This window comes from Leptopilina boulardi, unplaced genomic scaffold (genome assembly GCF_019393585.1).
Source record: "Leptopilina boulardi isolate dan_hultmark-lab unplaced genomic scaffold, ZJU_Lbou_2.1 LbouV2_318, whole genome shotgun sequence".
Classification (NCBI taxonomy): Eukaryota; Metazoa; Arthropoda; class Insecta; order Hymenoptera; family Figitidae; genus Leptopilina; species Leptopilina boulardi.
Genome location: NW_026137883.1, coordinates 112,189 through 128,038, shown reverse-complemented (window position 1 = coordinate 128,038; position 15,850 = coordinate 112,189). Strand labels below are relative to the sequence as shown.

The 15,850-nt window shown below is 24.5% G+C and overlaps 1 protein-coding gene and 1 long non-coding RNA gene across 2 annotated transcripts in view; both read left to right on the top strand.

The window, feature by feature from the left end:
- The first annotated feature begins 335 nt into the window (after positions 1-335).
- LOC127284076 (uncharacterized) overlaps positions 336-15,850 on the top strand; it is a 77,870-nt gene continuing 62,355 nt past the window's right edge. The window contains exon 1 of the long non-coding RNA XR_007843430.1: positions 336-798. This is a non-coding gene — a long non-coding RNA (uncharacterized LOC127284076). The remainder of the gene's footprint in view (positions 799-15,850) is intronic.
- The window catches only part of LOC127284070 (uncharacterized), a 50,334-nt gene continuing 38,913 nt past the window's right edge, over positions 4,430-15,850 (top strand). The window contains exon 1 of the mRNA XM_051309359.1: positions 4,430-4,630. Within this exon, the coding sequence (XP_051165316.1) occupies positions 4,625-4,630 (6 nt within the window). The 5' untranslated portion in view covers positions 4,430-4,624. The remainder of the gene's footprint in view (positions 4,631-15,850) is intronic.

The following is a 15,850-nucleotide window of genomic DNA, read 5'->3' as shown; positions in this document are numbered from 1 at the left end:
GAAATTTCTTCGTTCCAAGTCAAATGACCTTTTTGGCTTGCATTCGTGTGCGCGAAGGCGAAAGCGAACAACCCTTAAAGAGTCAAGACATTGAGAAGCTCTTCCGAAAAATCAATACACCAGATGGTTCCTCAACTAACTATGTATATTCCCCTCTCTCTTAAAAATTCTTAGCTTTTAAAAACGCCATATACTGTCTTTCTTCTTCTAATCTTTCCCTCTAAATATTTAAATTTTCGTTTTTCTCTTATATATAATAATCCCTTAACCAAAAATTCTACTATATGCGAAAAGATTTCCTTTTTTTTCTCACTCTCGCCGCAAAATTCAAGATAGAATATATGTGTCCTGACGCGGTGAAAGGGACCTTACGGTTCCAAAGCAAATTTTACAGGAGAGGCGCTCGAAGTGTAGCACGAAAATAGACATTTGAGTAGTGGGGACGTACAACTGCAAATCAGCACCACTGCTCACCACTACAACGCTACACTCATATGTCTGTGAGCATGCTACCTTCGTGCATCTTCGGCTCTACCATATCTTGTACCTCCCTACTCTTTCTAAGCTCTGATGTAAACATTGCCCTGGGCCCGGCAAATGGATTCAGTTTATATTAAAGTTAATTGATTAATTTTGATTGACAAAATAATACGTAAATAACTTGAAATATCTTGTTCGGATTTGTCGGATTAATTAGATGAGGGCGAGCTTATTAAGAAGCATCTCCATTTTTAAAAGTAATTTTGTGGTTATAAAAGTTGGATTTTTGACAGAAGTGGGGACAGACATTGAATCTATGTGTGAGTGGCCCAGAAGGTGGCGCCAATTCTAGCTAGTGGCCGCTGCTGAACTAACCTACCCCAAATTACTCCACTTTAAATCTTTAATAAAATAAATAAAATAAAAATAAAACCCTTCCTCTATTATTCCTCCAAATGCCAACTCGAAATACTTTATCCTTTAAAGATGAGAAGAAATTTACGAAACCCCTTTTTGACAATGTTTAAACATTTTTTTAATAATTATTTATTAATTCTCTGAAAATCGTTGTTATCAAATAAAATTAATTTTTATTATTTATTTTATCAACAGAGAAATTTTCAATTTTTACTTTTCTTACAACAGTAAAAATAACATTACTTTTGATGTATAAATAAGTTATATGTCTTGAATTTAAAATATAAATTATTATTATTATTATACATTATTAAAATAATGAAAATCTAATAAATTGTTTATTGCAATTTTACTGGCTTTAATATGAGATAAATCCATTTTCCGGGCCCAGCGCAATGTATACATCAGAGCTTAGAACTAGTGGGGAGAGACAAGAAATGGTAGAGCCGAAGATGCACGAAGGAAACACGCTCACCGATATACGAGGGTAGCGTCGTAGTGGTGAGCAGTGGTAGTGGTTTTGCAGTAGCCACGAGGCGCCCGAGAATACGCGGAAAAGTACTTATGTTTAAAGCTATATAACACAATAAGTATTTGAAGGAGACAAATTTTAATTGTTGGAAATGAAAAAGCAACTCAAAAACTATCGATTGGTATAAAAAAATAAAAATCGATTTATTTAATCATAAGGTCCCTTTCACCGCGTCAGGACACATATAGGAATATAATAATCGAAGCATGCGCCCTGGATTATCTCGTGGAAAAATCATACATGCCTGCGTTTAGTTTTGGTCAGTTTCTTGAAACATGAGTTTTACTCGCGGATAGTCCTATTCTCTTTCCTTTATTTCTCAGAAAACACTGTAAACACAAAAAACAAAAATTAGAAGTGAAAAAAAATTTGATAAATTACACACTTAATAATTAAATTATATCATCGGCTTGTGTAAACAATATATATATATATATATATATATATATGTAGAATTTAAAAAAATATAATTGTCAAAAAAAATTCCAAAAAAAAATAGTGTAAAAATTCCATTGTGCAAATCAAATGTTCAAAATAAAAAATTTATTTTATTTGGAAAAAAAAATTTACAAGTGAATTTTTGTTTTATTTGTATTTTATTTTTAAATTTTTGTCGGAAAAATTTTTTTTTCCTTTTCAAAAATTACTTTTCGAAATTTTTTTTTTTTTTAACCTAATATGTAAAATGTAATAAATATATAAATAAATAATTTTTTGATTTCAAATGAAAAATGTTTTACACAAATTATGATAAATGAAATTTTATTTCAACATTGATCTTTATACAATCGTTTAATTTTTTTATTATACAATATTAAAATACAATCTTGCACTTTTTTATATAAGATCAAACAAAAATTTTTTAGTTAAAGAAATTTTATAATTTTTCATCAAAAAAAAATAATTTGTTTTCTAATTGTTGATCATAAACTTTGTGGACTTCAGCATCGTGAAGTTGAAAAAAAAAACAAAACCAAAAAAATGTAAATTAGTTTGTCTGAAAACAAACTTAAAGGAAATTTTTGTAAATTGATAAATTTAATTTATTTTGATAATTAAAAATAAAAAAAAAAATTCTTACATTTTAAAAAAATTGTGTTCTAAATCATTAGAAAGAAAATTTCCATCAAAAATGTTTTATTGGCCCTTTTTTGTCTTTCTTTTTTTTTCTTTTTTAATTTTTATTTCCTTTCTCTCATTTACTTTAAACAGTAACCCTTTCGTACAAAGTACTTAATAAGTACTGAATAATAATAATAATAATAATAATTATTATTATTATTATTATTATTATCGTAAAAAATTATTAATATAATAATAAAAATAAATTTAATTAATTTGTAAATAGGGATACAAGAAAAAGAAATTAAAGAGATGATCTAAATTTTCTTTTTAAAAAATGGGATACTTTCTTTAGAAATAATTTTCAATCTCCTTTTTCTCTATTTTCTTTTTTTTTTAAATTATTTTTTATAAAATAATTGAAATTTTTTAATAAAAAAAAAGAAAATAAAATTTTTCTTATCTCGATATTATAAATTTTGAGAAAAATCTTTGAAAATTAATGACATTCAAAATTATTAACAAAAATTATTTGAATTTTTTTTAAAAAAAAAAACTAAACTGCACAGAATTTATTGAATAAAAAAAGTTTCCAAAATATAAATTTATATGTATATAATATAATATTTATAAATAGACAATTTTTTGAGAACTAAATTAACAATTCTCACGATTTTCGAAACATATTATTAATAAAAAAAAAAATTAATTATTATTAAATAACAATTATTATAATATTTTCTTTCATTTTGGAAATTGTTTGCAAAAAAAAAAATTCAGTGAATTTTACACAATTAATAAAAAATATTTTTCTATACAAATTATTATTATTATTTTTAATCTAAAAAATTGTTTGTACCGTTTTTTGATCAAAAATGTCTAAAAAGAAAAACATTTATATAGACAATAAAAATTATTTATTATTTTTTGAGTGAAAAATATATTTCTTTTTACATAATTGAATCGCATGAATTTCCCATAAAAATCATTAGTTAGAATTTTCATTTTAAATAATTTTATTACATACAATTATTTCTTAGATGATTTTTCATTTTTTTGAATTAACTACATTTGACAAAATTTTCTTTTTAAACGAGTTTTTGCTTAACAAAAAAATTGTGAGGTAATTTTTATTTGACGGAATTTTTATTGTACATAATTTTTTTTTACCAAACTTTTCATTTGAAAAATTCTTATTTAAACAAATATAAATTTAGCAAAATTTTCATTAAAAAAAAAAAAAAATGTTAAGTGATTCGAATTTTTCAATTCACCAAATTTACATTTGTTTGAATTTTTTATTTACACAAATTGTTATTTCATAGAATTCTTAAATCGCCGAATTTCCATTTGTCCGAAATTGCAAATGTCCGACAAACAATCGATATAGAAAGATTTGAGCGCGAATTTTAAAATTAACCAATCACAATTTTCTTAATAATTTCCGATTGGTTATTTTTAAAACTAGAATGAAAATTCTACATTTAAAAATTACAATCTCTTAAAATTCTTTTTAATAAAATGTTGGTTAAAAAAAAAATTATGTAAAATAAAAATTCAGTACCAAAAAAAAAAAATTGTTAAGTAAAAATTTGTTTTAAAAGAAATTCTCTCGAATGTTAATTCGAAAAATTGAAAATTCGTCTAAAAAAAATAATTGTATGATAAAATTTTTTTTTTAAATGAAAATTCATACCATTTGATTTTTATGGGAAATTCGTGAGTCTCAAAAATAAATACAAATAATTATAAATTTTAAACAGGGGACTCACAGGACCAAAATCGAGACATTTTTTTTTTTTTTTTTTTATGAATCGAGGGGAAATCCCAAAAGTATTTTGCGAGTCGATCATCCCTTTTGGAATATCGAGAAAATGTTGTGGTTGAAGCATGCGCGCTAAAGAAGAAATGAGGGTTGTTGCATTTCTGGGAGGGGCACCTTGTGACTGACTCAGAATCGCTCTTCTAAAATCCAATTTTTTTTCGGTGACGATGTTGTTCCCTTGTTTTATCGTTTCGGGTTTGTGTTGGAAAATAAAAAAAAATTTCCAATTAAAAGTGTAAATTACAAGTGACAATGTTAAAAGACATTTATTTTCATTTATTCAAGGATTGAAAAGCTGATTCCTTGCCATGAACGTGAGTATATAGTTGAATCTTTCTAATATCGACTAACTTCCCTCTCGGGGTGACTGTATATATGTATATATATATATATATATATATATATATAGTGAATAGAAAGGAAAAAAAAAGGAAAAAAGTGACTTGAGAAGGACATACAATGTCAACCATAAGGGAAAATTTTTATTTTTTTTGCAAATTAAACAAAATTTTATCTACAGAAAATATTATAACGTGACAGGAAATTGAAATTAAAAATCAATATATGTGTACATACGTATATATATATATTTTTTTTTTTTTTGAATAACCAAGAATGGCAGAATATTACTGCGCGAGTCTTTTAAATAAAATGTCGTCTTCTGGGTAAAATATTTATTTATTTTTCATATATGGAGTGCAAAAATTATAAAAAAAAAAAAATAATCCACTTTTTAATTTTATTTTTTTTTCACTCGGCTCTTTTAATTTTTCATGCAAAATAGAAGATAAAATTATTTTGTTACAATAATTGGTACATGTTTTATGAAAAATATTTATTATTTACGGAGAATTAAAAAAAAAAAAAAAATCAGTTTTAATTTTTCACTTTTTTTTGATTAATTTTTATATAACGAAAATATTTCTGAAATTTAATTCACTTCTACTTTGCAAAAATAAAAATTTTAATTTTTTATTAATTTACTTTATAAATATATATTATAACTGAGAAAATAGTACGTATTATTAATAAATAAATTTTATAATTGATTATTACAATACTAGAAATTATAGTTAAAAAAACAATTATTATTCTTCACTTGTTTTTAAGTATTATTATTAATAATGATAATAATATATATTATAATAATAAAATGCTTGGTCTGTCCTTCTGTCCTAACTTGAAGTTGGTCTTTTCTGATTTCACGTGTTTTTTTGAATAGTAATTCAAATTTTGACAATTCTTTTTCTCATTTTTGCCAAAGTTGTATAATTGTGTTTCCAAATTTCGGAATAAGTTTCTTTAAAATTCCAAATTCGAAAATTCAATTCACAAAGCTGAAGTACACAAAGTTTATCAACGAAATTTTTTTTAAACTTGTATATTGATTCAAAAATTGTATACAAAAACAAAAAATTTATGATGAGAAAAAAGATGCGCCAGGAAATTTCGTACAAGATAGTAATTTGAAAAAAATTTATTTTTAAAAATTAATTTTTAAGGTACCAGGAGCCAACGAATACCTATTAAATATTAATTATAAAAACACAGGCCTCGAATCAACTTAAAGACACAAAAAAGTCGTTTCAGTCGATTTATATTCCCAAAAAAAAGTGGATTTGTTTTTTTATTTTAATAAAAATATTTTACAGATTTTTAAATAAAAAATTATTTTTTTTAATAATAATCCTTTTCGAAGGGTTAAAGTTGAAATTTTTAGAAATAATTAAATTTCAAAAGATATATTGTTAATTTTCAAACAATTATTAAATTTTACAGAACTAAAATAATAATTTATCAAACAATTTTTGGAAAACATTTTTTAAATTTAATTGAATTTTCAAAGATTTAAAATTGAGATTTTTGAAATTAATTGAAACTTTAAGTATGTTTTGTAATTAAAATTTTAGATGATTTCACTAAAAATTTATTAGAAAATGCGGACAAAATACAATAATTTGAAAATCATTTTTAATTGAAAAATGGTTTCAGATAGTTTAATTTTCAAAGAATATTATTAAAATAGTTAAAAATAATTGAATTTCCTTAGAGTTACAAATGAAATTATTAAATTAAAAAAAAAAAAATTTCGATGGAAAATTTTAGAAATAATTACATTTTACATGCTTTTAAATTCAAATTATTGAAAATTCAATTAATTTTGAATTAAAATTTTTGAGAATAATGAAATTTTATTTGATTTTAAATTGAAAATTTTTGGGAAATAATTGAATTTTAATTGAAATTTTGGATAATAATTTAATTTTAAGTTCATTTTTGATTGAAAATTTGGATAAATTAATTTTGAATAGGAATTTTAGAAAATAATTGAATTTTATTTCATTTTAAATTGAAAACTTGGTAAATAATTAAATTTTAAATTGAAAATTTTTGATAATTATTGGATTTTTAATTGATTTTGAATTAAAATTTCGGGTAATAATTGAATTTTAGTTTATTTTGAATTGAAATTTTTAAAAAATAATTCAATTTTATTGTGATATATTTTTTTTGAAATTATAAACAATTGTTAAATTTCATAAAAATTTTAATTGAAAAAATAATTTTAATATAATTGAGTTTGTGATGTATTTCATTAAAATTATTAAAAATAATTAATTTAGTGAAGAATCATTTTAGTTCGAAATTTGTTCAATATAATTGAATTGAAGAAGATCTGAAGAAGATCTATACATTTTATAATAAAAAATGTATTTTATTTACATTTTTTTTCAAATGTAAAAAAAAATGTCACATTTTATTAAAATAAGTCGATAAAAGTCGTATTTTTGAAAAAAGTTGGAAAAAGTCATACAATCCGAGGCCTGAAAACATATAATTTTCATTATTATTATTTAATATGTAATAATATTCTAATAAATTAAATTATTATTGATAATATTAATCTTTAATTTCTTTATAACAAACAATTAAATACTCAATTTGGCACGCGTTTAATTTTGCTAGTAATAAATAATCATTTGAAAAAAAGTTTTTGGATTCACTAATATTTAAAAATTTACATAATATTTTTTTTACTTATTCTATACCTATTTAGAGAGCAATTTTTTTTTTGTCATATAATGCATAATTTTTTATTAATATTTTCATGCGATATATAAATTCATTTTTTTTTTTTTTTTCTATTAAAGTTATAGTCAATAAATTTTCCATTAAACCTGAAATGTTAGAGATGTAATCAATGGAGATAGGTAACCCATTTTATTTAATGAAAATCAAGTGGAGCTATGTGTTTGAAAATTTTGTACTATGTGAATATAATGAGAATAGATTCTAGAATTTAGTGCAATTTTCAACTGACACATTAAAATGCTTTCGTGAAACAGTTTTGCTTCAAATACTGGCCAACTGCCAATATTAAATGCTCTGAATGACAAGATGCCAGTCTAATTTATGAATAATAAAAAATTCCTTAATTTCTCAATTTTTAAAATATATATTCATTTCATTCTATTTTTTCTTGAACATAAATGATAAATATTGTAAGAAAAAAAAATTTGTTTATTACTCATTGTTTTAATTTACTGAAAAATTAAAACACAAATAATAAGAAATATATTTTAATTTTTTTAATCAAAAAATTATTATCAAACAAAACAAAAAAAAATAAAACAAGGTTTTATGAACGAAGAAAAAATTTTAATATATTAAATGACTAAAACTATATAATCTCTATAAAAAATTATAAAGGAAATTATTAAAATTAACTTCACTGAAAAAAGGGTTTGGTATTAACCAAACGTTTGGTTGGTATTTAAGCAATCAAAATTTTTTTGTTGAATCAACAAAATTTTGGTTGTCCCAATCAAACTTTAGTTAGGACAAACAAAAATCCTTTTTTTTCTAATTTTGGTTGTGTTAAACAAATTTTGATTGAGACAATTAAAATTTTGTTGATTCAACAAAAAAATTTTTGTTGCTTAAATACTAACCAAACGTTTGATTAATACCAAACCCTTTTTTCAGTGTTACATTTTGAAAATATTATTTTTATTATTGAAATTGTTAAAAATATTTGAAATAAATATTAAACAGTTTCGTTTTTATTCTTTAGAATGAAAATAGGTTTTTTAATTAAACTTTTTCTTTATCGCACGCTGATGACTATAAGAAAAAAAACTGCCCCAATGACGTAAGAATTCTCTTTGAGTACAAAAATAGATTTTATTTAGAAAAATGTGTAGAATTTTATTAAACGGAAACTATGGAACTGAAAACGGGTGGAAAGCACTATATAACCAAAAATACCAACGTGCTTAGTCACGCTTTAGAGCTGCGGGTTTAAAGCAAAAAGATTTGAAAGAGAAAAAAAAAACCTTTTAATCGCAAGTGCACGGTACCCGATCATAAATGGATCCAAAAATAGTCGCTTTCTATATAGAAACAGAAAAGAGAGAATTAAAAAATTATATTTTTCCTAGTTAACAACAATATTAAATAAAGTTTAAAATTGTCAAAAAAAAGTGTGTTTTTGGGACATTTTTTAATCTATTGTACTAATAAATTAAAAATTATGCTATATATATGAAATTTGTTCATTTTTTCTTAAATTTTTCAAATATCTGCTCAAAAATAACGTACCTATAAGAGAAGCAATAAAAAATTTGAAATTAAACTTAAAAAGTGAGTTTTCTCAAAAAAGACTTTCGATTTTTAATTTTTTTTTTTGCATTACAATCTCTAGTGACTGAAGAATTTTTTCCCCTAACTGCGAAAGTGGTACTTTTATTTTTCAAGTTACTATTTACAATTTTTAAGCTCGACGCAACGATTTTTAGTATATTTTTATAAAAATTAAAAAAAACAAATGAATAATAATGGAAATTATGCTTAAATTCTGTGAGCCGTACTAAGAAAATTATAAATAGTAACTTAAAAACTAAAAGTACCACTTTCGCAGATAGGGGAAAAAATTCTTCAGTCCCCAGAGATTGTAATGTAAAAAAAAAAATTAAAAATCGAAAGAGTCTCTTTTGAGAAAACTCACTTTTTGAGTTTAATTTCAACTTTTTTGTTGCTTCTCTTATAGGTACGTTATTTTTGAGCAAATATTTGGAAAATTTAAGAAAAAATGAACAATTTTCATATATATAGCATAATTTTTAATTTATTAGTACAATAGATTAAAAAATGTCCCAAAAACACACTTTCATCGTTGACGTTAAATTTAAAAAAAATCATAACTTCCTTCATTTTTATCAAATAAAAAAATAAAAAAAAATACGTATATCCTTATTTTTCATATAGATTTCGAAAAAAAATGTTTCGGGGAAAAAAAAATTTTGAATGAAAATCTCCCGTGGAATGCCCCATATGTAAAAGAAAAACGGAGAAGCACACAATTTTTGTAATTTCAAAGGGGACATTAAGGCCAGGTCCAAGTGAGGCAGCGCCATCTACATTGAAACTAAAATTTTGGAAAATTTTCAACAGCCTTTTCTTGAAAACAAGAAGGTAAAATGCTTTTTCCTTTATGGATAATTGGTTATTGTCAAGATATACACCAGCTAAAACTTTTTTTGAGTTAAAATAATAAAAAAAATTTCATGTCAATAAATTAAATATGAGCACTTTTTTCACAAAAACTGTAACACTACTTTCTCAGAAATTACAATCAAAAATTCAATTTCCATTTGGAAAATTAATAAACGCTAAAAAATGCACGACCTAAGATTTACCAATCACGAAAATAACAAAAAAAAAGTATTTTAACATAACATATTTTACTCATTATGACAGCCGTTTGACAGGTTATATATGTCACCAGACGTTTCGCAGTTTTGCCGAAAGGAGGAGATTGGCGCTGTTGCTAACCATCTGAAATACATAATCTACCAAAGGGCTGTCACAATCAGTAAGGCAGTATCAATATAATAAATATTTAATAAAATTTTTTTTTGTTATTTTCGTGATTGGTAAATCTTAGGTCGTGTATTTTTTAGCGTTTATTAATTTTCCAAATGGAAATTGCATTTTTGATTGTAATTTCTGAGAAAGTACTCTTACAGTTTTTGTGAAAAAAGTGCTCATATTTAATTTATTGACATGAAATTTTTTTTATTATTTTAACTCAAAAAAAGTTTTAGCTGGTGTATATCTTGACAATAACCAATTATCCATAAAGGAAAAAGCATTTTACCTTCTTGTTTTCAAGAAAAGGCTGTTGAAAATTTTCCAAAATTTTAGTATCAATGTAGATGGCGCTGCCTCACTTGTATCTGGCCTTAAAGAGGTTCAAACCATTAACATAACTTCAAACTAAAAAGTAGTTTTTAACTGAACTAAAAATTTATTTAAAATTTATTACATCCAAATTCGACATATCCAATATTGTATACAATTTTTGAAAAAAATTATTTTTAGTTAAAATTTGTTGATAATAATTGAGGGGCTGATAGTAAAAATGGTTTAAAATAACATTGGGAGCAAAAGTGGGATAAGTGACTTGGGAGCAAAAACGGGTTAAAATGATTCGTTTAATTTATTGATAAATTCATTATATTATCGATTAAAAAATATTAACAATACACGGAGAAAAATGGAGCTGAGTTTCTAGTAATAATTCCTATGGAATAGTAATAATTATATTTTTCTAGTAAAAATTACTATTAATTGTAAAATGTACTTTTCATGAAGTAAATATTACTATTTATGGTAGTAAAAATTACTAATAGTAATTATTACAGTAGTCACTTTAAAAATTACTACAGATGTAATGGAAATTGCTTTGCGATTTTTAAATTTTATAACGCCATTGTAAATTTTATTAAATTTTGTATTAATTTTTACATTCAACATTTTTTAAATATTACTCGTAGAAATCCTAATAAGCACTACTGCGGAATATAAAAATTGCTTCTGCAAGAAACAAGTTTTACTATTGCAGAACAAACTTTTTACTCGAAAAAGTAGTAATCCGTACCACTACTACTATACGCCTGTGGGTGTGTGATTACGTCACTACGGTCATGCGCAGCGATCGTAGCCTGACGTTGTTAAAGTGATCCGGCATTTTCGGGTTAGAAAGCAAAGACAGTCTTTGTTAGAAACTTAGAAAGAACTTATATATAAGTATAAAAAATGTAAATTTCATCTTAATAAAAAAATGTTTGACAATAAATAATTTTAGCATTTTAAATTAATTTTTAATTCCTACATTTTATTTATTTATATCAATTTCCAAAGTATGCAATTCCTGCGTATATAATGAATATCAATTGATTACTTAATTAACTTTTAATTAATTACTATCTAATTAAATAATAAAAATAAATAATATAATAATTATTATACCTATAATAATAAAATAAATAAAAAAAACATAAAGAAATAAACTTCTTAAGATTTTATGTATATTAGTATTAATTATTATTTGCTAATACTTCAAAGTTTTATATACTACAATGTGCAATTCCAACTGTTTTATATATAAAATTTTTATAACATTTGCTTAAATAATTCTTATTTATTTTGTAGAAATATTTTATTTTATTTATTTTATTATTATTATAAATTTTTATATGTTAATTTAATATCTTATCTAAATAAATACAATTTATGATTCATTTTATTAAAGAGGGGTATGTGGGTAAATTACGTTTTTGAGTGCAGCGGTTGCGACGGCCGAGAGGCTTAGTGAAAAAGCGTGCGATTTAGGGTTATTGCGTTTAGATATAAGTTTCGTAGGTAGGGTTCTAATCCGTGTAGATGTAAGATTTTCCGATATGTTCAGTTGTTAATTGTAAGTGTGAATATGTTTAAAGAGTGAAACTTGTGAAATAATGAATATAATACGCATAAAGAGTGTTAATTAATTAAAAAAATTTTTTTTAAACGCACTGCTTTATTTTTATTTATTAAAATAAAACGAGAAAATATATAGCTCTCTATACTCGCTTCATCTTCTCATCACGTCGTGAACAAACGCGCAGGCGCGCAGCTGCACACGCGACAGAATTCCTTTCACCCGTACATGTGAGGCGCGTCATTGTAGTAGTACCGATTACTACTTTTTCGAGTAAAACTTATTACTATTTCTTTAGGAAATAGTAATAATTGTTCCGATTCATAATAAAAGTTGCTTCGATCCTAGCATTTATTGCTTGGGACATTTTAAATATTACTCAGCTTTTAATAAAAATTATATTCCTTGAGATGAATTATTCTTTTTTGAAAAAAGTAAAATTTCTTTAAAAAGAAACAAAAGTTACTATTTCTTGAGCAGGTCCAAAATTACTATTTGAAAGTAGTAATTTTTGATCGAAAATGTTACAATTATTACTATTTATTTTTCTCCGTGTAGGAAAAAATGCTTATTTTATTATAATTAATATTTTTTAATCGATAATATAATGAATTTATCAATAAATTACACGAATCATTTTAACCCGTTTTTGCTCCCAAGTCACTTATCCCACTTTTGCTCCCAATGTTATTTTAAACCATTTTTACTATCAGCCCCTCAATTATAATGAACATTTTCTATTTTTTTTTTAAAGTTATAGTGAACAATTCTTATTTTTATCCAATTTTTATAAACAATCGCTCATTTTTCTCTTTAAAAAATTCTCTACAATTCTGATTTTGTGTTTTTGTTAAATAATGGGTGTATTTAAAAAATATAAAAAATAAAATTTTTTATTTCTTTATTTTGAACTAAATATTTTTAATAAAATTCAACAAACAGAATTGTAGAAAATTTTTCAATGAGCAAAATGAGCTATTGTTTGTAAGAATTCCATAAAAATTACAATTGTTCACTAACTTTAAACAAAAAAAATATGTGTCCTGACGCGGTGAAAGGGACCTTATGATTAAATAAATCGATTTTTATTTTTTTATACCAATCGATAGTTTTTGAGTTGCTTTTTCATTTCCAACAATTAAAATTTGTCTCCTTCAAATACTTATTGTGTTATATAGCTTTAAACATAAGTACTTTTCCGCGTATTCTCGGGCGCCTCGTGGCTACTGCAAAACCACTACCACTGCTCACCACTACGACGCTACCCTCGTATATCGGTGAGCGTGTTTCCTTCGTGCATCTTCGGCTCTACCATTTCTTGTCTCTCCCCACTAGTTCTAAGCTCTGATGTATACATTGCGCTGGGCCCGGAAAATGGATTTATCTCATATTAAAGCCAGTAAAATTGCAATAAACAATTTATTAGATTTTCATTATTTTAATAATGTATAATAATAATAATAATTTATATTTTAAATTCAAGACATATAACTTATTTATACATCAAAAGTAATGTTATTTTTACTGTTGTAAGAAAAGTAAAAATTGAAAATTTCTCTGTTGATAAAATAAATAATAAAAATTAATTTTATTTGATAACAACGATTTTCAGAGAATTAATAAATAATTATTAAAAAAATGTTTAAACATTGTCAAAAAGGGGTTTCGTAAATTTCTTCTCATCTTTAAAGGATAAAGTATTTCGAGTTGGCATTTGGAGGAATAATAGAGGAAGGGTTTTATTTTTATTTTATTTATTTTATTAAAGATTTAAAGTGGAGTAATTTGGGGTAGGTTAGTTCAGCAGCGGCCACTAGCTAGAATTGGCGCCACCTTCTGGGCCACTCACACATAGATTCAATGTCTGTCCCCACTTCTGTCAAAAATCCAACTTTTATAACCACAAAATTACTTTTAAAAATGGAGATGCTTCTTAATAAGCTCGCCCTCATCTAATTAATCCGACAAATCCGAACAAGATATTTCAAGTTATTTACGTATTATTTTGTCAATCAAAATTAATCAATTAACTTTAATATAAACTGAATCCATTTGCCGGGCCCAGGGCAATGTTTACATCAGAGCTTAGAAAGAGTAGGGAGGTACAAGATATGGTAGAGCCGAAGATGCACGAAGGTAGCATGCTCACAGACATATGAGTGTAGCGTTGTAGTGGTGAGCAGTGGTGCTGATTTGCAGTTGTACGTCCCCACTACTCAAATGTCTATTTTCGTGCTACACTTCGAGCGCCTCTCCTGTAAAATTTGCTTTGGAACCGTAAGGTCCCTTTCACCGCGTCAGGACACATATATATATATATACCTACAATATAAAAAGTGAAATAGTTATTAATTAACAACAAATTTTTGCGCAAAATAATTTATTTTGAAAATTGTACAACTGAATCTTTCAAAATTTGATAAAATTAATTTTTTTATTTATAGTTTTATTTGTTGTTAAAAATAATTTTTTTGTTCTGTGGTTATGTTAATGGATTGAACCTCCTTAAGTTAAATTGAATTTAATTTTTGCAACATCAATATATAATATATTTAATAAATATAATTAATATTAGAATTACCATCATAACATAACCTCAAAACTGAAAAATGGTTTTTAAGAGTGTTTAACGGTTTTTGAAATTTTTTGGCAAAAAGGAGAGTTTTTTAATTATCGTTCTATAAAAACGGCACTGAACGTGAAAACGATAAACATTGATTTTAAAACACTTTTTCTCGAAACATTGACACTTTTTATAAAATAGGCCAAAGTACCAAGAATTTTTATAATATAAATTTTTCTAAATCCAAAAGATTTTTCTGTTTCATGCAAAAACGCGATTACAAAATTGGAAATAGGAAAATAATATAATTACAGGGTTATTACGTCCAGTTCCCGTCAGATGGCAGAAATATGCAGGGGAGCACAAAGTCGCAAGTGTCATTATATTACTTTCCTATTTTCAATTTTGCAATCGCGTTTTTGCATATGGAAAATTCAAAAAAGAACTCCAGACCGAAAATTCAAAAAAAAAAAATTATTTTCCATAAAGAAAAATGAAAAAAAACACCCAAAAATAGAGGGGCTTAATGTAACTTTGTTTTTCTTTTACTTCAATTCCAATGGAATTTTATTTATTTTGAATGGTTGGGCTTTTCTAAGTAGATACAACACGTAAGTTCAACTAAAACAAAATATATGTATATAGTTGTGTTAAAGGGTTCTTTCTTTTCCCTCGATCCAGCGAGAGATCTTTTTACATATATGTGAGTTGTTATTTTAAACGCATCACTCCCTCTGTATTTTGACCCTCAAATAGATGCACTCCTGCTTGGTTTTATTGTCTGAAAACCTATAGTAAATGATTCAACACAGACTTCTCTTCTTCTGACAACAATATTTTTTCTAAACCTTCATATAAAGTTTCCCAAAAAAAAAAAATTAGCCTTCTCACGCGCATCTCTTTGTTATACTTTCCCATATGTATAGAACCAAAAAAAAAATAATCTTATATTTATCTCACTTTTCATAGGAAACCATAATTTTATTTTTAGATATATAATTTCTTTTTACCATCTGTCTTTTTTTATGTTTTTAAAAGTCAAATAATTATCTCTATATACTATAATGAAATATATTTTTCAATAATATTTTTTAATGTTTAGTCATTCAATACAATAATAAAAGAATTTTTTTTCTAATTCTGTTTAATTATAATTGCTTCAAGAAATTTTTTATATATTTAATTAATTCACTCAATTAAATATTT